At 47.1% G+C, this 23,746-nt stretch overlaps 1 protein-coding gene across 2 annotated transcripts in view; it reads left to right on the top strand.

Moving 5' to 3' along the window:
* The window catches only part of KIRREL3 (kirre like nephrin family adhesion molecule 3), an 851,964-nt gene that overhangs the window by 706,154 nt on the left and 122,064 nt on the right, over positions 1-23,746 (top strand). For both annotated transcript variants that reach the window (XM_073569972.1, XM_073569971.1), the window contains exon 5: positions 6,440-6,597. In XM_073569972.1, the coding sequence (XP_073426073.1) occupies positions 6,440-6,597 (158 nt within the window). The remainder of the gene's footprint in view (positions 1-6,439; positions 6,598-23,746) is intronic.

Genomic DNA, 23,746 nt, shown 5'->3' with positions numbered 1-23,746 from the left:
TACATACATACTACATACATGCTACATTCATACTACATACTACATACATGCTACATTCAAACTACATAAATACTACATGCAACATACATACTACACATATACTACATACATACTACATGCATGCTACATACATACTGCATGCTACATACATACTACATGCTACATACATACCACATATATACTACATACATACTACATGCATGCTACATACATACCACATACATACTACATACATACTACATGCATGCTACATGCATGCTACATGCTACATACATGCTACATGCATGCTACATGCATGCTACATGCTACATACATAACACATATATACTACATGCATGCTACATACATACTACATGCTACATACATACCACATACATACTACATGTATGCTACATACATACTACATGCATGCTACATACATACTACATGCTACATACTACATATATACTACATGCATGCTACATACATACTACATGCTACATACATACTACATATATACTACATGCATGCTACATACATACTACATGCTACATACATACTACATATATACTACATGCATGCTACATACATACTACATGCTACATACATACTACATATATACTACATGCATGCTACATACATACTACATGCTACATACATACTACATATATACTACATGCATGCTACATACTACATGCTACATACATACTACATATATACTACATGCATGCTACATACATACTACATACATACTACATGCATGCTACATACATACTACATGCTACATACATACCACATACATACTACATATATACTACATGCATGCTACATACATACTGCATGCTACATGCATGCTACATACATACTACATGCTACATACATACCACATATATACTACATACATACAATACATTCATACAATACATACATAGACATACAGTACATATAACATAGAGTAACATACTTACCAATACTTGTCACATTGTTCCCCGAAGCCATTGTCTTTTCCGGAATAAATATTAACATAACAAACCACAAAAATACTCACCCACGATCCGAAGCAGTCCACGAGTGTGTCCCACGACGATCTTGGGTAGAGAACTGCAGCATCAGCTGATGCTGCCGTTCTCTACGGGCTGTAGGAATCCAATGACGGAAGGTAGGTATCCTTCCGCACTGTATTCCTCCGCCACTTAAAAAAAAAAAAAGTCCCTAGTCTCACTTTATGCCATTGCTGTGTGGGAATTTCCCACGCAGCAATGGCATAAAGTGAGACTAGGGACTTTTTTTTTTTTAAGTGGCGGAGGAATACAGTGCGGAAGGATACCTACCTTCCGTCATTGGATTCCTGCAGCCCGTAGAGAACGGCAGCATCATCTGATGCTGCCGTTCTCTACCCAAGATCGTCGTGGGACACACTCGTGGACTGCTTCGGATCGTGGGTGAGTATTTTTGTGGTTTGTTATGTTAATATTTATTCCAGAAAAGACAATGGCTTCGGGGAACAATGTGACAAGTATTGGTAAGTATGTTACTCTATGTTATATGTACTGTATGTCTATGTATGTATTGTATGAATGTATTGTATGTATGTAGTATATATGTGGTATGTATGTAGCATGTAGTATGTATGTAGTATGTATGTAGCATGCATGTAGCATGCAGTATGTATGTAGCATGCATGTAGTATATATGTAGTATGTATGTAGCATGCATGTAGTATATATGTAGTATGTATGTAGCATGTATGTAGCATGTATGTAGTATGTATGTAGTATGTATGTAGCATGTAGCATGTATGTAGTATATATGTGGTATGTATGTAGCATGTATGTAGTATATATGTGGTATGTAGCATGTATGTAGTATGTATGTGGTATGTATGTAGCATGTATGTAGTATGTATGTAGTATGTATGTAGCATGCATGTAGTATGTATGTAGTATGTATGTAGCATGCATGTAGTATATATGTAGTATGTATGTAGCATGCATGTAGTATATATGTAGTATGTATGTAGCATGTATGTAGTATGTATGTAGCATGTATGTAGTATATATGTGGTATGTATGTAGCATGTATGTAGTATGTATGTAGCATGCATGTAGTATGTATGTAGCATGTATGTAGCATGTATGTAGCATGTATGTAGTATGTATGTAGTATATATGTAGTATGTATGTAGCATGTAGTATGTATGTAGCATGTAGTATGTATGTAGCATGCATGTAGTATATATGTAGTATGTATGTAGCATGTAGTATGTATGTAGCATGCATGTAGTATATATGTAGTATGTATGTAGCATGTAGTATGTATGTAGCATGTAGTATGTATGTAGCATGCATGTAGTATGTATGTAGTATGTATGTAGTATTTTTTTTTTTTTTTTTAACATTTAACACATTAGCCGGATGATGGGACTACTACTGTCCCATCATTGGCTAATGTGTCAATCACTGTCATGGTAGCAGGCATCGCCAGATGGGACTTGTAGTCCCATCGGACGATGCTTGCACAGACCCCCGGACATCAGCACAGCCCCCCGGCAGGCCGGCACAGCCCCCCCGGCAGGCCGGTACAGACCCCCACAGGGTGCACAGACCACCGGCAGGCCGGCACAGCCCCCCGGCAGGCCGGTACAGACCCCCACAGGGTGCACAGACCACCGGCAGGCCGGCACAGCCCCCTGGCAGGCCGGTACAGACCCCCACAGGGTGCACAGACCACCGGCAGGCCGGCACAGCCCCCCGGCAGGCCGGTACAGACCCCGGGCAGTCCACACAGCCCCCCGGCAGGCCGGCAGAGACCCCCGGAAGGCCCGAAATGACGGCGCATCATGATGCGCACACACCGCGCATCATGATGACGTCAGGCTGTCAATCAGCTTTGAACTTCCGATTCCGATGCCGAATTCCGATATTGAAAAAATATCGGAAGTCGGTATCGGAATTCCGATACAGCAAGTATCGGCCGATACCCGATACTTGCGGTATCGGAATGCTCAACACTAATTATCACCAGTTTTTAATGGTATTGCCACATGTATGTGTTACCATTGTGTATTATACAATATTATGTGTCTGTTGTCTATGTTTAGTTAGGGTAAACTAGTGCATTCTTCTTGGGCCTTTACAGCAGGGCACTCTTAGTTCATTGTTCCCCCATAGACCGGGTAGATGTAATTATGTTGTGGTCCACTAGGTGGGGGCATACTAGTGGGATCTGATAGGAGGTTCATAGTGGGTCAATTGTGGGAGGGGCTTCTGAGTTAAGGTTAGTGCTTAAGAGCGGTTTAGTTAGACGAGGCCAGGGCGCCCAAGTGTCCACATGGGCTATAGGCCCGGAGAGCTCGGCAGCCACGTAACGTTAAGTCGTTATTGCCCACGTTACCCACGGCCACTGCGTGTCTTAGCAGTGGGTAAGAACAGGAAAAGGAAGATGTCGTGTCTTATTGCCTAGGCCAATGCTTTTAGGGCAGAAGTTGGCTGAACTAAGGAGATGGAGGGAGTTGGGAAGCAGTATAAGATGGCCCGGTCCGAGCGTGTACTGTACAAAAGTGACAGCAAGCAAATGTTATAATGTACAAACTGTGGATGTAACGTGCAAAATCCTGAGTAAAGAAAGTGCTAAAGTTGTCTCGGACTGTGTCTCCATTGATGGGGGTCGCCTAGAAGAAGGACCGTTGTGGCCTGGTAAGTGCCCGGGTGAAGCTGAATCTGGAGATGCAGGTATGCCGAGGAGAAGAGTATTGTTTCATGTAGGGGGAGGGCTGGACGCAGCTGCCACCAGAGTATAGGTCATGACTACGGTTCTGGCCCTCCCTTACGTACTGACCAATCTGTAGAGTGCAGTGACCATCTCACAGAGCGTACTGAACAATCCGCAGAGCGCAGTGACTACTTCACAGAGCGTACTGAACAATCCGCAGAGCGCAGTAACAACCTCGCAGAGCGCAGTGACCATCTCACAGAGCGTACTGAACAATCCGCAGAGCGCAGTAACCACCTCGCAGAGCGCAGTGACATCTCACAGAGCGTATTGACAAATCCGCAGAGCGCAGTAACAACCTCGCAGAGCGCAGTGACCATCTCACAGAGCGTACTGACCAATCCGCTGAGCGCAGTAACCACCTCGCAGAGCGCAGTGACATCTCACAGAGCGTATTGACAAATCCGCAGAGCGCAGTAACCACCTCGCAGAGCACAGTGACCACTTCACAGAGCGTATTGACCTATCCGCAGAGCGCAGTGACCACCTCACAGAGCGTACTGACCAATCCGCTGAGCGCAGTAACCACCTCGCAGAGCGCAGTGACCATCTCACAGAGCGTACTGACCAATCCACAGAGCGCAGTAACCACCTCACAGAGCACAGTGACCACTTCACAGAGCGTATTGACCAATCCGCAGAGCGCAGTGACCACCTCACAGAGCGTACTGACCAATCCGCTGAGCGCAGTAACCACCTCGCAGAGCGCAGTGACCATCTCACAGAGCGTACTGACCAATCCGCAGAGCGCAGTAACCACCTCGCAGAGCACAGTGACCACTTCACAGAGCGTATTGACCAATCCGCAGAGCGCAGTGACCACCTCACAGAGCGTACTGACCAATCCGCTGAGTGCAGTAACCACCTCGCAGAGCGCAGTGACCATCTCACAGAGCGTACTGACCAATCCGCAGAGCGCAGTAACCACCTCGCAGAGCACAGTGACCACTTCACAGAGCGTATTGACCAATCCGCAGAGCGCAGTGACCACCTCACAGAGCGTACTGACCAATCCGCAGAGTGCAGTAACCACCTCGCAGAGCGCAGTGACATCTCACAGAGCGTACTGACCAATCCACAGAGCGCAGTAACCACCTCGCAGAGCACAGTGACCACTTCACAGAGCGTATTGACCAATCCGCAGAGCGCAGTGACCACCTCACAGAGCGTACTGACCAATCCGCTGAGCGCAGTAACCACCTCGCAGAGCGCAGTGACCATCTCACAGAGCGTACTGACCAATCCGCAGAGCGCAGTAACCACCTCGCAGAGCACAGTGACCACTTCACAGAGCGTATTGACCAATCCGCAGAGCGCAGTGACCACCTCACAGAGCGTACTGACCAATCCGCTGAGTGCAGTAACCACCTCGCAGAGCGCAGTGACCATCTCACAGAGCGTACTGACCAATCCGCAGAGCGCAGTAACCACCTCGCAGAGCACAGTGACCACTTCACAGAGCGTATTGACCAATCCGCAGAGCGCAGTGACCACCTCACAGAGCGTACTGACCAATCCGCAGAGTGCAGTAACCACCTCGCAGAGCGCAGTGACCATCTCACAGAGCGCATTGACCAATCCGCAGAGCGCAGTAACCACCTCGCAGAGCGCAGTGACCATCTCACAGAGCGCATTGACCAATCCGCAGAGCGCAGTAACCACCTCGCAGAGCGTACTGACAACCCCAAAGATCGCAGTGACGACCCCACAGAGCGCAGTGACCAACTCGCGGAGCGCAGTGACTACCTCAAAGAGCGTACTGACCATCTTGCAGAGCACAGGGACCACCTCACAGAATGCAGTGACCACCCCACAGAGCAGCAATGGCCATTTTACATGGGAAAGAGCTTTTCTATAAACAAAGGTTTCCATTTTGGGGGGATTAGTTGGATTTTAGGAGCGCTCTGTAACCAAAGCTGCAGCTCTAATTGCGATAGCGGTTAGAAATGGCGGATGCGGTATTCTGGAATATTATAAGCCCCCCATACAGGGAGCCCCCGCATCATAAATGTGCTCCATTAGTAATGAGTCGTGAGCTGCCGTCACTTAAAGCTTTTTACAAAAACCATAACGACTAAATTTTAATTGGAAAATTGAAAACAATGAGAGAAACGTTCTTTCCATCATCTGCGAAGCGTCTGTAACGGCCGCCATTAATCAGACGTATCGCTGGGTAACGGTGACGAATGGCACGATGAACACTCTACGGGCAGGACGCGGAGCAGCGGCGCCTCCTGTTGCTACAATTGTAAATAAATGATCTGATTGGCTCTGGGGCCTTTGTGGCGCTCCAGCTATGTGCTGTGGGGGGTCGGCACATTGTCCTCCTGGCGCACTTGTAGGACCCCATTTTCCTTTAGTATTTGCACCTCGTTTGTTCATGTGACAAGTCAGAGCTCATATAGTAGAGATTGACAGCGCCGCACTCATCCGCAGGTCGCGTCTGGGATTACAGCTCACATCCAAGTGATTGAGTTGCAATACCAGACCTGACCTGTGGATGTGCGTGGCGCTGTGTATGGTGTAAAACAACCATGTTTTTAACATTTCCTGCAGCCCCTGCCTAACTGATGTATTTGCTGTTAGGTCACAGCCAGAGCTGTTGGGGGCTGGTTTGGTACAATGTAGCTTTGACATTCTGTAATGTCTGATATTGGATAATAAGACAACTTGTGTTTTTTCCCCACAGTTCCGCCAGATGATCCGGTAATTATTGGTGGTCCTATAGTAAGCCTCCGGGCCGCAGACCCCCTGAACTTAACGTGCCACGCAGACAACGCCAAACCAGCAGCAACCATCATCTGGATGAGGAACGGAGAAGTCCTGAACGGAGCGACATATTCTAAGGTGAGCACCGAGGCTCAATGCATTATGTGATGGAATGCTGAGGGTCACTGGTGTCCTGGGGCTGAGCTGCAGGGAGAACCTAGGCACGGGACACATTCAGCCCTGCTACGTTGTAACAGAGCTCAGTCAGATCTGCTTCATTGTGACAGAGCACAACCAGATCTGCTACATTGTAACAGAGCACAACCAGATCTGATTGATTGTAGCAAGCACAACCAGATGTGCTGCACTGTAACAAGCACAACCAGATCTGCTACATTGTAACAGAGTACAACCAGATCTGCTTTATTGTAACAGAGCACAACCAGATCTGCTACATTGTAACGGAACACATCCAGATCTGCTTTACTGTAAAGGAACACATCCAGATCTGCTACATTGTGACAGAACACACCCAGATCTGCTTCATTGTAACAGAACACAACCAGGTCTGCTCTATTGTAACAGAGCAAAACCAGATCTGCTTTATTGTAAAAGAGCACAACCAGATCTGCTTTATTGTAACAGAGCACAACCAGATCTGCTACATTGCAATGGAACACATCCAGATCTGCTTTACTGTAAAGGAACACAACCAGATCTGCTTCATTGTGACAGAACACACCCAGATCTGCTTCATTGTAACAGAACACAACCAGATCTGCTCTATTGTAACAGAGCAAAAACAGATCTGCTTTATTGTAATGGAGCACAACCAGATCTGTTACATTTAACAGAACATAACTAGATCATCTACATTGTAACGGAACACATCCAGATCTGCTTTACTGTAAAGGAATACAACCAGATGTGCTACATTGTTACTATGAATATAGCATAGATGGTGACAGCCACCACAATGAGAGGTTGTCACAGCCCAGCCCACACACTGTCACTTTGATAACAATCACATTAAACATCTCAGCAGCAATCGGTTTGTGGACACTTTCCCACTTTCATTGGCTGACTGATTAGCCAATGAGCATTTTGCCAACCTTTTGCAGTGCTGAGTAACATTATACTTTTAAGCTAAGTGTAAATCATGTGTTATTCTCTAGTCCCACCCAGAGCTGCATTCCAAATTCTGCTGGTTTCACCAAAGTGCAGCGCATTGTGGGAGCTTAGATGACAGTAGGGCGGAGCTGTTTGGTCACATGACTATGGAGTGTAGATATTCCCTCCTAGCACCAGCAGTCAGTAACATTTTGAATGCAGCTTTGGAGGTGACTTGAGCATAGAATGTGACAAATTGAGGTCTATTTGTATACAATGAATTGTTGGGGTCTCTGCTGCTGTCGGGGGTCTTGTTAGATGCTATTCCAGCTCCGTTAATCCTTCCGGGCAGAAACAATGGCGCGCCCCTCGTGTTTTCCTGCTCTTTTATTCCACCTCCTGTTTTCTTACTGAACCGACAAGAGAAACATTTGCTTGTGTGTATCTGCTCCCCGCAGCCGACCCCGTAATCCCTGCGGCCGGCGCAAACAGATAATTAAAAATACAGTCTGCAGAAGGGACCTCGCTACCAATGAGAGCCGCGCCTTCCCACAATGCCGTGCGGCTCACCACGCTCTATGGTGGCTCTATTGAACCAAGAGAATAAGAGAAAATTGAAAGCTTTTGTACGCCGCCAGCATATCATTACCGGACGCGCAATTCTATTGTGCCGGGAAAATGCCACAAAGAAAAGTCAAATGTATTCAGTTCCTCCGGAGACGGAAAAAGTTGCATTTGCTGGAAATTTCAATAATCAGGATTTAAATACGCGAGTCTTTCACTCCCAGTTATGTGGGCGCAACGTGGCGTATAATTTAGAAACAAGAACACAACGGCGTCGCTGATGAAGGAGAAGAAATTGTGTTTTATCGCCACGAATTATAAAGAGCGTTTACCATGAGCGGCAGGAAAGCATGTCACACCGCGGCGACAATGCAACGGGTCGATTGTAGGTATCACACGATCACGTGATGTGCAGGGACTGGAGATCTGTCATGTGTTCACAATGAGAGGTGGTGCATCCCTGCGGTCCCCAGGATGGCCTGAAGTCAGAGGTAGAGGCCGGTGCCCGGGGTGCAGCTGTAGAGGCTGGTGCCCGAGGTCAGCAGTAGAGGCCGGTGCTTGAGGTCAACAGTAGAGACCAGTGGCCTGAGGTAGAGGCCAGTGCTTGAGGTCAGCAGTAGAGACCAGTGGCCTGAGGTAGAGGCCAGTGCCTGATCTCAGCAGTAGAGACCAGTGGCCTGAGGTAGAGGCCAGTGCCTGAGGTCAGCAGTAGAGACCAGTGGCCTGAGGTAGAGGCCAGTGCCTGAGGTCAGCAGTAGAGACCAGTGGCCTGAGGTAGAGGCCAGTGCCTGAGGTCAGCAGTAGAGACCAGTGGCCTGAGGTAGAGGCCAGTGCCTGATGTCAGCAGTAGAGACCAGTGGCCTGAGGTAGAGGCCAGTGCCTGAGGTCAGCAGTAGAGACCAGTGGCCTGAGGTAGAGGCCAGTGCCTGATGTCAGCAGTAGAGACCAGTGGCCTGAGGTAGAGGCCAGTGCCTGAGGTCAGCAGTAGAGACCAGTGGCCTGAGGTAGAGGCCAGTGCCTGAGGTCAGCAGTAGAGACCAGTGGCCTGAAGTCAGAGGTAGAAGCCAGGGCCCAGGGTGCAGCTGTAGAGGCCAGTGCCTGAAGTCAGAGGTAGAGGCCAGGGCCCAGGGTGCAGCTGTAGAGGCCAGTGCCTGAGGTCAGCAGTAGAGACCAGTGCCCGGGGTGCAGTTGTAGAGACCGGTGTTAGCGGTAGAGGCCAGTGCCCGGGGTTCAGCTGTATTAGCCGATGCCCATGGTCAGCAGTAGAGACAAGTGGTCTCAGGTAGAGACCAGTACCTTAGGTCAGCAGCAGACACCAGTGCCCAGGGTGCAGCTGTATAGGCCAATGCCCGAGGTCAGCAGTAGAGACCAGTGCCCAGGGTGTAGCTATATAGGCGCCAAGTGGTATATAGGCTGGTGCCTGGTGGTAGAGGCCAGTGCTCGGGGTGCAGTTGTAGAGGCCTGTCACCGGTGTAACCAATAAAGTGTCATTTTAAGGCCGGGGTTATACTTGTGAGTGCTATGCGAGAAACTCATGTGATTCTCTTGCATCAATACCTAGCACTGCCGCCGGCACTTGGGACCGGAGTGTGCGGCTGGCTTCATGTCTTTCTATGCAGCTGCACACTGCGGTCCCATGTTGGGAGTGGTTCTCTTTTTCTCTCCTTTATGACCATTAATTAAGATTAATTGTAATGCATTGCTGATGTGTGATCTGTCTATAATGTATGGCTCCACTCGTTCTGTTATCACCCCTATCATTTCTCCTATGGATGTTACATTGGAACATTCGGGGCGGTACGTGGAGACCACGCAAGAGTGGCCGGGGCCTTAAAATCCTCCGAGCTGAAGTACGGTAACCATTAAAGTTGCGTTAATGCTATGTGCTCCGTCTGGGTCTCCTTTTAACTCCAGAGCCTCCGCTCCCTGCAATGAGGCCAATGTAGCACAAAAATGACACTTTGGACTCCACTTGAGCAGCTTTCTGGCGCCGTCCATCTTTAGTATGGCACACAGTCAGCGTGTGCACCTGCTTTCTGTTACCTCTCAGGTAATGTGATCTCTCATCTCGCTGCACCCCCTGCCGGTTCATGCTCTGCTCTGCTGCATCGTGGGTCCTGTAGTGATTGCAGCATGTACTGTAGTAGTTGTTGGCTCCATCTAAGCTGGCGTCACACTAGCGTACGCCATCGGATGCGATCTGCTAATGACCCTCAGGTCCGACGTGATCCGAGCATCCGTGCGCTGTGCTCCATTATCTCACATGTGAAAATCACAGCACAGCTGTGGAGGAGACAGAGAAAGTAATCTCTCCATCTCCCCTGCTACCGGCCTCGGCGTATATCGCACCGCACTGGGGTGTCATCATAGACTTGTCCGGGTGCGCCGAGACTCGCTACCGAATCAGCATGAGAAAATGTCTGCTCTGATGTGCCCCAGAGAGCGACACCGGGCCGAGGGCTGCGACGTTTCATTAGATATCACTCAGCCGTGTTATACGCTCGGGTGAATCCGGCCTACAAGTCTTCATCTAGCCTGTGCTCGTAGAGAGAGGGATGATGAGTGTGATAGTCCGATGCCATTGCCGTGCTGTCCGCTCCTGTACAGTGATGGCTGCAGACATCAGCACCAATGGCCTCAGCTCACAGGGTTTAGGCTAGGTTCACATTAGTGTTTGAGTCCACAGCGTATCATCCGCAAACGCATGCAAAACTCATGTCTACGCAGCATTTTTTATGCACATCATCTTACGTTTGACGGAAAAAAAACGCGTGTGCATGTGTTTGTATGAGATTTTGCATGCGTTTGCGTTGTTTATGTGCATGTGTTTGATATGACATCAGACAAAAATAGGTGTGTCTCATGGGATTTCTATATGTATTTTGAATAGCACATGCGTTTCCATGGACAGTAATGCGTTTTTTGACTCACTCATCCGCATGCCTGCACAATTTGACGTATTTTTGACGCCTCAAAAGATGCAACATGTTGTGTTTGCCGGACACCGCGAAATGACACATGCCTACGCATCCGGAAGCGAACGCATGCAAATGCATGTCCCTGCGGACACCATGTTAAATATATGGACGCATGCAGATCTATGCGGATCAAATGCTGCGCGCACAGATGCAATTGTGAAGCCAGCCTTAGTCTGTGTCACGTCTGGCTGCGCTCCCTGGTGTCTGAGCTCCCACAATGCATTGCTCTGTGCTAACAGGAAAAGTGGGAAATCAGCTCAGGATTTCGGTAGACTGCGCTCATGACTTGCTCTCCAGAGCTGCATTCCCAATTCTGCAGGATACTACTGTGAACAGAGTGGATGCTGTCTGTGGTTCCAGGTGAGGTGCACCATCTCGTATGATTGCAGCACTGGATGTGAGCAGAGTCCAGCATGTAACACAGGTGGTGATGGCGACTCCCGGTATTGAGGGGGTTAATCCCGCAGTGCTCCGTGCCCTCACACGGGTAAAGTGATCGTCCTAAGTGTAGTAAGGGGGCCTGATCATGTGACCACAGTCGAGCACAGCGCGGCCCGCTGCAAAGGAACCGCCGGGGACCCGTCGTGAGCTCTGAACCACGTGTGACCACATGACGTCACTCCGCCCAGGGCATCATGAGTACAGGCAGGAACATGGAGCGGCGAGAGACGTCCGCGTGACCGCGCTGGAACTTTGCAGAATTCCCCCGAGTTGTACGAAGGTTTTTCCATCTTCCATTCAGGCAGTTCTGGGCTCCTGCCAGTGGTGGTGCCATTGCAATGACCCCATTACCTGAGGTACTGTCACGTTCTCCACAACATTCCTCTCGCCATTATCTGGGTCAGTCTTCACTGCATGTCTGGCATTCTATTCATGAACCAGGGGGCTGAGGATGAATAGAGATTCCGGTCACTGCCAGATTCATAAAACTGCAGGAGGACAAGCAAAAAGTGAGCATAAATGGTGACGTGTCCGGAGCCATCTGTCAAGTCCTGTCATCATTATGTCATCTTTTCTGAAAACTTTTTGTTCTGCCGTTCCTGTAATAGCCCCTAGAAATGTAAGTCCAGGGACCACGGTCCGGAGGCAGTGTATGGTCACTGCACTCTAATCACACAGGTGACTGATCACACGAGGCTGAAGTTGGTGGCACGTACTAAAACGAATGAAGAAAAAGAATGAACATATAGGTCCAAAGACATGGAGAGGTATTACAGATTTTTTAGGCATCTTGGATTTGAAATGAACATGAATTACATGTAGACAATTAGGAAATCAACACAGATTCCTTATAAACAGGTGTTTATTGTATTCCCTGAGCTTTATTGGTGGGGAATGAACATGAAATAAATGTAGATAATAGAAGAATGAACATGTATCTCATATATCAGTGTGTCAAGAGTGGGAGAAGAGGGTTGCATTGACAATCCAACACAATGGGCAGCACTTTGAACACATTTTATAAGTGGTCATAAACTTGTAAATAACACATGAAAGAATAAAGTTACGTTAAAACCAAGCACACCATTGTTTTTCTTGTGGAACTAGATTATGGCCCGATGCTATCGCATCAGGAGGATGCGATAGCATCACACCTCTTGCCATGTTAACCCTCAACACACACACTCCTCAACACACACTCCTCTCACCTTTCACCATCTCCACTCACGTCCACTCACTCCTTCACTCCACATACGACCCCTTCTCTCACTCCGTCTCTCATACGCCGTCATCGCCGCTGCTCCACGATCCCCGACATCTTCCGCCGGCGCCATCCTGGGTCCAGACGTCCTTCCACGCCGGCGACATGTACTTGCGGTGACGCCATCTTGAGTATCGTGAAATCCCGCGATACTCAAGATGGCATGGCCGGAAGAACATGTCGCCGGCGTGGACGACGTCGGGATCCAAAATGGCGTCGGCGAAATCTCGCGAGTTTTCGCCGACGCCATTTTGGATCCCGACGGCATCCACGCTGGCGACATGCTCTTGCGGCGACGCCATCTTGAGTATCGCGGGATTTCACGATACTCAAGATGGCGTCGCCGCAAGAGCATGTCGCCGGCGTGGAGGACGTCTGGATCCAGGATGGCGCCGGCGGAAGATGTCGGGGATCGTGGATCAGCGGCGATGACGGAGTGAGAGAAGGGGTCATATGTGGAGTGAAAGAATGAGTGGACGTGAGTGGAGATGGTGAAAGGTGAGAGGAGTGTGTGTTGAGGAGTGGTGTGTTGAGGGTTAACATGGAAAGAGGTGTGCGGTGACGTCACCGGTTACAACTGAACGGAAGTTGTTACAACCGGAAGCTGCTTAGGGCATTTATTATTATAGATTCTCAATAAGTTTGATGTCACATGACCCTCTTCCCATTGGAAAAAATAAAGTTGGATCCAAAATGGCCGCCATGGTCACCACCCATCTTGAAAAGTTTCCCCCCTCCCATATACCAATCTGCCACAAACCGGCAGTTGATATCACCAACCATTCCCATTTTATTTAGGTGTATCCATATAAATGGCCCACCCTCTTATATTCTCTGTGCTTTATAGGTGGGGAATGAACATGGAATATATGTAGGTAATAGGAGAATGATCACATATCCAATATAAACAGGTGTATATTATATTCCCTGAGCTTTATAGGTGGGGAATGAACATGAAATATATCTAGATAATAGGGGAATTAACACATATCCCATATAAACAGGTCTATATTATATTCCCTGAGCTTGATAGGTGGGGAATGAACATGGAATATATGTAGGTAATAGGAGAATGAACATATATCCCATATAAACAGGTGTATATTATATTCCCTGAGATTTATAAGTCATTCTTTTATTATCTATATATATTTCATATTCATTCCCCAACTATAAAGCTCATGGAATATAATATACAGCTGTTTATATGGGATATGTGTTCATTCCCATATTATCTACATATATTTCATATTCATTCCCCACCTATAAAGCTCAGGGAATATAATATACAGCTGTTTATATCAGACTAGAAATAGGCCTGAAGCTATTGCATCGGGAGTGCGGTGAAAATAACATCTGTATGCTTAATGGTGTTGTAGGGAGGAGGACCCCCACAGAGTGTCCGGGCCGGAACCAAGGGGACCGCCATCTGAGTTCCTAAGGAAACAGTACCCGGGGAACAGAGGAGAGTGGACTGTTGAGAGTGACAGGACAGCAAGGGGAGGGGCGAATATAAAAGGGACGGGGAGCGCGCAGAGGAGTCAGTTGGTGATACGTCAGGCACGGAGCAGGAGACGGAGGGGGCGTTAGAGAACGGGAAGGACACTGACAGTTCAGAGAAGAGACCAGCAGCAGAGGGTAGATACGCAGTGGCCCTCAGGAAAGTGGTGCCGAGCTTACCGACATGGGACTGCCTCTTCACCCCAATCCTGGGTTACGATCTGCCCCCGGTCATCCTCGGCCGTTACCGCTGAGCTCGAGCCCTCCACGGCCTGTCCTCTCCCTGTCCTGGCTGCTGCCATTCCCCTTCAGCCTGCGGTTGCTGCCGTTTCACGTCAGCCCGTGGTTGCGGCCTGTCTATCAACGCTCACAGCCGCTTTCACCCCACTGCAGTCGGCAGTTAGGGCCTGTTCCTCGTCAACAGAGACACTCTGCACACAGCCCCAGACTGTGCGCGCGGCCAGTAAACCGCCACTCTTGAGCACTGCGACACAACCCTGCTTGGGGACAGGAGTCCCATTGAACTTGCTAACAAGCGCAACCCCGCTGTTACAACAGGGGGTTACTTCATCTCAGGACTCCATCAGGACCTGTTGTGCCCCAACTCCTCCTGGGCGCTGGGGTGCCCGAAGACTACTCCAAATCTTCAGCAACTGGGCCCAGCGGCTGCGACGCCACGGCAGCCTCATCAAAGACACCACAGCAGCCTCATCAAAGACGCCAAAGTAGCTTCATCAGCAACGCAGCTTCCAGAGAGACGCCGAGCGACGTCAGGACGGATAAGTGACATTATAGAGTATAAGGACCCGTAGACGGCCATACCGTGGCCCCATAGTAACCGGCCTCGGCCGGGTTTCTCGTGTTCTTTTCAAATAGTGTTTGGTTGTACTGAGTCCCTGCGAGGAAAACTGTTGTTATCCCTTTTTGGTTGCTTAGTATAGCCCTAGCGGCTTTAAATTATAAAAGTTTGCTTTTCAAAGTTCAACCAGTCTCGCGTCTTGTCACTGCATCCTGCGAACCTGCTGTTACCTACAGTGTTGACAGGAGCAGCACGTGTAGAGCATGCAGTTGTGGCTGTTACTGCGCATGCATGGAATTGCGGCCTCGAACTGCGCCTGCGCAAGTGACATACACGTCACCACTATTCCCGTGCATGCATAGTAACGACGTGGCTGTTACTGCGCCTACATGGGAATAGCGGAGACGTTACCGTATATACTCGAGTATAAGCTGAGTCACCTAATTTTGCCACGGAAAACTGGGTAAGCTTATTGACTTGAGTATAAGCTGGGTATGCATTGTCCCCCCGTCCTGTCCTGGTATGTGTGGCTCCCCCCGTCCCTGTCCTGCTATGTGTGGCTCCCCCCGTTCCTGTCGTGGTATGTGTGGCTTCCCCCATCCCTGTCCTGCTATGTGTGGCTCCCCCCGTCCCTGTCGTGGTATGTGTGGCTCCCACCATCCCTGTTCTGGTATGTGGCTCCCCCCGTCCCTGTCTTGTTATGTGACTCCCCCCCTTCCTGTCCTGGTATGTGTGGCTCCACCATCCTGTCTTGGTATGTGTTTGGTCCCCCTCCTGTATGTATGGCTCCCTTGTCCCATCCTGTATGTATGGCTCCCTGGTCCCATCCTGTATGCATGGCTCCCTGGTCCCATCCTGTATGCATGGCTCCCTGGTCCCATCCTGTATGCATGGCTCCCTGGTCCCATCCTGTATGTATGGCTCCCTGGTGCCATCCTGTATGTGTGGCTCCCTGGTCCCATCCTGTATGTATGGCTCCCTGGTCCCATCCTGTATGTTTGGCTCCCTGGTCCCATCCTGTATGTATGGCTACCTGGTCCCATCCTGTATGCGTGGCTTGCCTTGGCTCGGCTTCCCCGGTCCTCACTTGTCCTCCACGCGCGGTGGCTATAACATTCCCGCATCTCTCTCTGTTGTCCCGGCTTCCAGCAGCACTTCCTGTATTCAGCGGTCAGGTGATACCGCTCATTAAAGTAATGAGTATGCGCTCCACACCTATGGGCATGAAGACGTGTCCATATTCATTACTTTAATGAGCGGTACCACGTGACCACTGAATACAGGAAGTGCTGCTGGAAGCCGAGAGAACAGAGAGAGATGCAGGAATGTTGCATCCACCGCGCCAGGAATGGGTGAGTATGCTGTCACAGCTGCTCTCTCCTGCCGCTCCCCCTTCCCCGCTGGCTTATACTCGAGTATATACCGTATGTCACTTGCACAGGTGCAGTTCGTGGCCGCAAGGCTGTTCACGAACTGCGCCTGCGCAAGTGGGACTGCCACGGTGCCTTATGGGATTCGGGGACAGCGGCCAACTGGTGATTATGTATGTAGATATGAGTTCATTCTCCTATTATCTACGTATATTTCATGTTCATTCCCCACCTATAAAGCTCAGGGAATATACAGTAATATACACCAGTTTATATGGGATATGTGTTCATTCTCCTATTATCTACACATATTTCATGTTCATTCCCCACCTATAAAGCTCAGGAAATATAATATACACCTGTTTATATGGGGTATGTATTCATTCTCCTATTACCTACATATATTTCATGTTCATTCCCCACCTATAAAGCTCAGGGAATATACTTTAATCAGGGCCTGCCCGAGAGATTACGGCGCCCTAGGCGAAACTATTTTGTTGCGCCCCTACTATTCTTGGCAGTAGATGAAAACTTGGGATATAAATTTAGGAGCAAAATAAACCACAACAACAATGATTAATTAACTCTCTCCTAACTCTTTAATCTTCTCAGAAGTTGTATAGGACAAATATATACAAAGTAATCAATAACACAAAACAAAAACGACCATAGGTAATTAAAATTTTTGTTTCCTTGCCTTTTTTTTTTGAAAAGGATGACACTAAGGGTACTTGCACACGCTGCGGAATCCACTGCGGATTAATCCGCACGGATTTTGCAAAAACCGCAGATAATCCGCAGGTCCAAAGACCTGCGGATTATCTGCGGTTTTCCCTGCGGTTTGGTCCTGCGGATTCACTATCTCCACAATGGTGGAGATAAGAACCCGCAGCGGTTTCCGCAGAAAGAATTGACATGCAATTCTTTCTGCGGATTCAAAACCGCAGCAAATCCGCGCGGATTTTTCCGCAGCGTCGGCACAGCGGTTTTTTATTCCCATTCATTTGAATGGTACTGTACACCGCAGCTAAAACTGCTGCGTGTCCGCAGCGGCCAAAAACGCTGCGGAAACGCAGCGGAATCCGCAGCGTGTGCACGCAGCCTAAGTCACCGAGATTAATTTGTTTAGCAACTTCAGATTCTATCGAAATTGTTGCCTACCCAGCCAACCTCTCTTGCGTCATATTTGCCCTTAAATATGTACACTTTTCTTTCTATCCCTAAAACTTTTTGCCTTTTGAAAAGATTTTTTCTATTTTTTCTCTGGCGCCCCCTTCGGGTCGGCGCCCTAGGCGGCCGCCTAGTTCACCTATACGTTCGGGCCGGCCCTGATTTTAATATACGCCTGTTTATATGGGATATGTGTTCATTCCTCTATTATCTACATACATTTCATGATCATTCCCCACCTATAAAGGACAGGGAATATAATATAGGCCTGTTTATATGGGATGTGCTCATTCTCCTATTATCTACATATATATTATGTTTATTCCCCACCTATAAAGCACAGGGAATATAATATACGCCTGTTTATATGGGAGACGTGTTCATTCCTCTATTATCGACATATATTTCATGTTCATTCCCGACCTATCTGGAACAGGGAATATTATATACACCTGTTTATATGGGATATGTGTTCATTTCTCTATTATCTACATACGGTATATATTATGTTCATTCCCCACCTATAAAGAACAGGGAATATAATATACACCAGTTTATATGGGATATGTGTTCAATCCTCTATTATCTACATATATTCCTTGTTCATTCCCCACCTATAAAAGTTAGGGAATATAATATACACCTGTTTATGTGGGATATGTGTTGATTTCCTTATTGTCTACATGTAATTCATGTTCATTTCATAATTATCTGTGTATTCTTAGTGTGAGATCAGAGGCCAAAAGTCATTTAACCCCTTAAAAACATCAGTTACTTATTCAAATATGAGAAAATGGGCTGTTTGCCAACTTTGATGCCAATTCTGATGCCCATAACCCATTTGAGCCAGGCTGGATGGACCTGGGTTTAATACAGGGCTTCACTATCTATGTATTGTTAGTGTGAGATCAGTGACCCAATGTCATTTAACCCCTTAAAAATATCAGTTACTTATTCAAATATGTGAAAATCAGCTGCTTGCCCACTTTGAGACCAGTTCTGATGCCCATAACTCATTTGGGTCTGGCTACAGGGACCTGGGTTTGATTTGCAGCATCACTATCTCTGTATTCTTACTGTGAGATCAGTGGCCCAAAGTCATTTAACACATTAAAAACACCAGTTACTTATTCAAATGGCCAAAATCGACTGCCCACTTTGATGTCAGTTTTGATGCCCAGAACCCATTTGGGCCAGGCTGATGTGGGGCTCACTGTTCTATATGTCTGCACTGTGATATCAGTGGCCCAGAGTCATTTAACCCTTTCGTTAACGCTCTTTGGTGCATACTTTGATGCCCATGTTTGTGCCTACCCTAACAATTAATTGACTGCTGGCTTTTACGAAGTCGGCTCTGATTGGCCAGTATAAGGCCACACCCCAGTGATACAGAGAATGGTAACACCCAATTGTCAAATTTTATATATGTTTGTTAGACACAATCGAGGGGGGTTGGGGGACTACACTGGGCTGGAGGACCACCTGCACCTCACAGGAGGGTGTCAGGTCATCTGAGTTTCAGCCTAAATTAACCATTTCTCATGCACCATCCAGAGCCACCATTTTATCGCCGTCATTACTAATTAGATCTTTCCATACATTTGACTCAGAATTTTCACATTTTTGTGGCCTCAGGCTCAAAGCTTCAAAATCTATAATAAACTAATCCCGGGCATCAAATCGCTGCCATCGCCCCAGAGGGTAATCTGTTCCCATTCTTCTCCTGCTCCTCCTGCCAGCACAGCAGAATGTCTGGACCATTCTGTCCTCCGATCCGGGTCTCCCTGGTCCCGGCTGGGGCTCAGCTTTTCATGTGCTTTTTTTTTTGGCCAGGACACCGGGCCTTTGAAGGCCATGCCAGGCCACGTGTGCAGGAAGAGGGCACAGGGCTGGGACTCTAAGGGATGCACATCACTTGGCTGGAACCAGCCGCCCAGCGCTGCACCATATGGACTGCGACGTCTCTTTTTTCCTTTGTCAAAGCCGCAGATAGAAGAGATGTCCGCGACGTGGAGCACTCGCCTCAAAAACCAGCGCCACAATTGCCCCAATGTTACCACATCATGGCAGCAGATTATAGGGTCCCAAGCTTTCCTAATAAGAATGCATCATAAACTAGAAAAGAAGCCACACTGTAATAAACACCAGTGTTGTTCTCCAGCCTGCAGTGTAAAGAATGGGGGTTTTCATTCTGGCTGTGTCCAGGGCTATGCCTATAAATGTGTGTCTACATATACTTCCTACTTTGTACTAATGAGCAGCAAAAACATGACAGTAAAGATCTTTATACGAAGCTTGCCATAGCATACAGGATAAGAAGCTTTCATACTTTACACTGCAGGTGTCATCGGCAGAATTTGACATTGGTGTAAGAAAGAAATAATAATTTTATTATCGGCACGGTGGCTCCGTGGTTAGCTAGCTCTGCAGCCTTGCAGAGCTGGGGTCCTGGGGAGTATGTTCTCCCCGTGTTTGCGTGAGTTTCCTCCGAGTTCTCCGGTTTTCTCCCACACTCCAAAGACTTACTGATAGGGAATCTAGATTATGAGTTCCATCGGGGATAGTGCTAATAATGTATGTAAAGCGCTGTGGAATTAATGGCGCTATATAAATGAGTAAAATAAATAAATATTATAAGTATCTTCTATTTCTATAAAGCCCAATATTCCCCCTAGTTTATATCTAAATGGAGGAAGGAAAGACGGAAGTTTTTCTGTTGCACGTGGCACAGATGACTCAGAATACAGGAAGATATGACGGCACTCAGTTCCTATCTATGAGCTGCATGAGCTACAGGGAGTAGGAAATCTCGCAGTCTGGTGTCACGCTCACAGATAGTGGCCGCCGTATGGCACAGACAGGTGAGCGGCGCCTTCTAGAGGAAAACCCCTCTTCTCAGATCTGAAGCCACAGAAGGGGTTAAATAAAAGAGCATTACTGAAGTTGGGATTAGAATGCCTTTATCTTCAGTTTAATTAATTCTTCCTCCATCAAGGGCACCTCAAGGTCATTTTCTTTAGGATTTTAATTAGTGCGCTCGTCTGGGGTGTGCGGAGAGTTCGGGGTAATTATTGGGTTTTTCTCACCGTTTTCATTAATTGTTGTTGTTTAGGATTTTCTCTAATTAACGTCTGCGATTCTTCGTGTTTCCGCCGATTCTCTGCTCATCCGTCCTGTCCTTAATCCCCAGAGTTTCCTCATCTGCAAATCAGATGAGAGGCTGCAAAAACGAGCGGCGCGGCCCCATGACAAGCGGCGCTCATCCCTCCCTCTCAGCCCTGGGCGACGGCTGTCATTCCTACATCTCATCCCCAAATCAGAACTGACGAAATGAAAAAACAAAAACAATTACAATGTAGCAAAGAAATGTACAACACCAAGCAGCCCCCCCAGCTACAGCGAGAGTTATTACAGTGCAGAACCCTGAATTACAGGTGGAGCAGAGCCATGCAGCAGTGCAGTCACATCACTATGTGTTACATGGGACTGCTGCTAACACCCAGAACATGATCCGCACTTAGAGTTATCACTGTTCTCTGTGGTGTTACATAGGACTGCAGGTGACATTTACTACATTATCTGCACTCAGAGAGTTATCACTGTTCTCTGTGGTGTTACATAGGACTGCAGGTGACATTTACTACATTATCTGCACTCAGAGAGTTATCACTGTTATCTGTGGTGTTGCATAGGACTGCAGGTGACATTTACTACATTGTCTGCACTCAGAGAGTTATCACTGTTATCTGTACTCAGTTATCACTGTGTCATATGTAACATAGTAACATAGTTATTAAGGTTGAAGGAAGACTTTAAGTCCATCTAGTTCAACCCATATCCTATCCTAACTTGCCCTAACATGTGGATCCAGAGGAAGGCAAAAAAAACCCCGTGTGGCAAACAGTAAGCTTCACATTGGGGAAAAAAATTCCTTCCCGACTCCACATACGGCAATCAGACTAGCTCCCTGGATCAACGCAATATTAAGGAAACTAGTGTATATACCCTGTAATATTATACTTTTCAAGAAAGGCATCCAGTCCCTTCTTAAATTTTAGTAGGGAATCACTCTTTACAACATCATATGGCAGAGAGTTCCAAAGTCTCACTGCTCTTACAGTAAAGAATCCGCGTCTGTTAGTATGCTTAAACCGGATGCCCCCTTGTCCCCGTCACAGGTCTAAGAGTAAAAAGATCATTAGAAAGGTCTTTGTACTGTCCCCGCATATATTTATACATTGTAATAAGATCACCTCTAAGTCTTCGATTCTCCAAACTAAATAACCCCAAGTGTAATAACCTGTCTTGGTATTGCAGCCCCCCTAGTTCCCTAATAACCTTGGTCGCTCTTCTCTGCACCCGCTCCAGTTCAGCTATGTCTTTCTTATACACCGGAGACCAGAACTGTACGCAGTATTCTAAGTGTGGTCGCACTAGTGACTTATATAGAGGTAAAATTATGTTCTCCTCATGAGCATCTATGCCTCTTTTAATGCATCCCATTATTTTATTTGCCTTTGCAGCAGCTGCCTGACACTGGCCACTAAATGTGAGTTTGTCGTCCACCCATACACCCAGGTCTTTTTCAGTGACTGTTTTGCCCAGTGTTTTACAATTAAGCACATAATTATACATCTTGTTCGTTCTACCCAAGTACATGACCTTACATTTATCCCCATTAAAGCTCATTTGCCATTTATCAGCCCAAGCTTCTAGTTTACAGAAATCCTCCTGTAATATAAAATTGTCCTCCTCTGTATTGATTACCCTGCAGAGTTTCGTGTCATCTGCAAATATTGAAATTCTACTCTCTATGCCCCCTACAAGGTCATTAATAAATATGTTAAAAAGAATCGGGCCCAAAACTGACCCCTGTGGTACCTCACTGCTAACCGTGACCCAGTCTGAGTGTGCTCCATTAATAACCACCTTTTGTTTCCTATCCCTGAGCCAGCTCTTAACCCACTTACACATATTTTCCCCTATCCCCATTGTTCTCATTTTATGTATCAACCTTTTGTGTGGCACCGTATCAAAAGCTTTTGAAAAGTCCATGTACACCACATCCACTGCATTCCCTTGGTCCAGTCCGGAACTTACCTCTTCATAAAAGCTTATCGGATTAGTCTGACAGAAACGGTCCCTTGTAAACCCATGTTGATATTGGGTCATGAGGTTATTCTTCTCCAGATACTCCAGTATAGTATCTCTTAGAAAACCCTCCAGTATTTTACCCACAGTTGAGGTTAAACTCACTGGCCTATAATTTCCAAGTTCAGTTTTTGTCCCCTTTTTGAATATTGGCACCACATTTGCTATACGCCAGTCCTATGGTACAGACCCTGTTATTATGGAATCTTTAAAGATTAAAAATAATGGTCTATCTATGACTGTGCTTAATTCCTGCAGTACTCGGGGGTGTATCCCATCCGGGCCCGGGGATTTGTCAATTTTAGTGATTTTTAGACGCCGCCGTACTTCCTGCTGGGTTAAGCAGGTGACATTTAATGGAGAATTTTTATCTCTGATCATGTTATCCGTCATGGGATTTTCTTGTGTAAATACTGTTGAAAAAAAGTCATTTATATATGTGGTGTTGCATAGGACTGCAGGTGACATCTCCAGGCCAGTAAGCTCAACCTCTACTGTGGGTAAAATCCTGGAGGGTTTTCTAAGAGATACTATACTGGAGTATCTGAAGAAGAATAACCTCATGACCCAATATCAACGTGGGTTTACAAGGGACCGTTCCTGTCAGACTAATCTGATAAGCTTTTATGAAGAAGTAAGTTCCGGACTGGACCAAGGGAATTCTGTGGGCGTGGTGTACATGGACTTTTTAAAAGCTTTTGATACGGTGCCACACAAAAGGTTGATATATAAAATGAGAACAATGGGGATAGGGGAAAATATGTGCAAGGCTATGGGCCCACGTAGCGTTTTAAAACGCACAATGAAAACCGGACTCCTTCACAGAAATCGCACGTTTTTTTCAGCGCGATTTCACCGCGATTTTACCGCAATTCTGTTCGCGATTTTGCTGTGATTTTCTCAAGCACTTTCCAAGCGATTTGAAGCATCGCTTGGAAAGTGA

Source organism: Dendrobates tinctorius, unplaced genomic scaffold, assembly GCF_039654945.1.
Source record: "Dendrobates tinctorius isolate UK_male_01 unplaced genomic scaffold, ASM3965494v1 ptg000028l, whole genome shotgun sequence".
Taxonomy (NCBI): domain Eukaryota; kingdom Metazoa; phylum Chordata; class Amphibia; order Anura; family Dendrobatidae; genus Dendrobates; species Dendrobates tinctorius.
This window is presented reverse-complemented; position numbering and strand designations above follow the sequence as displayed.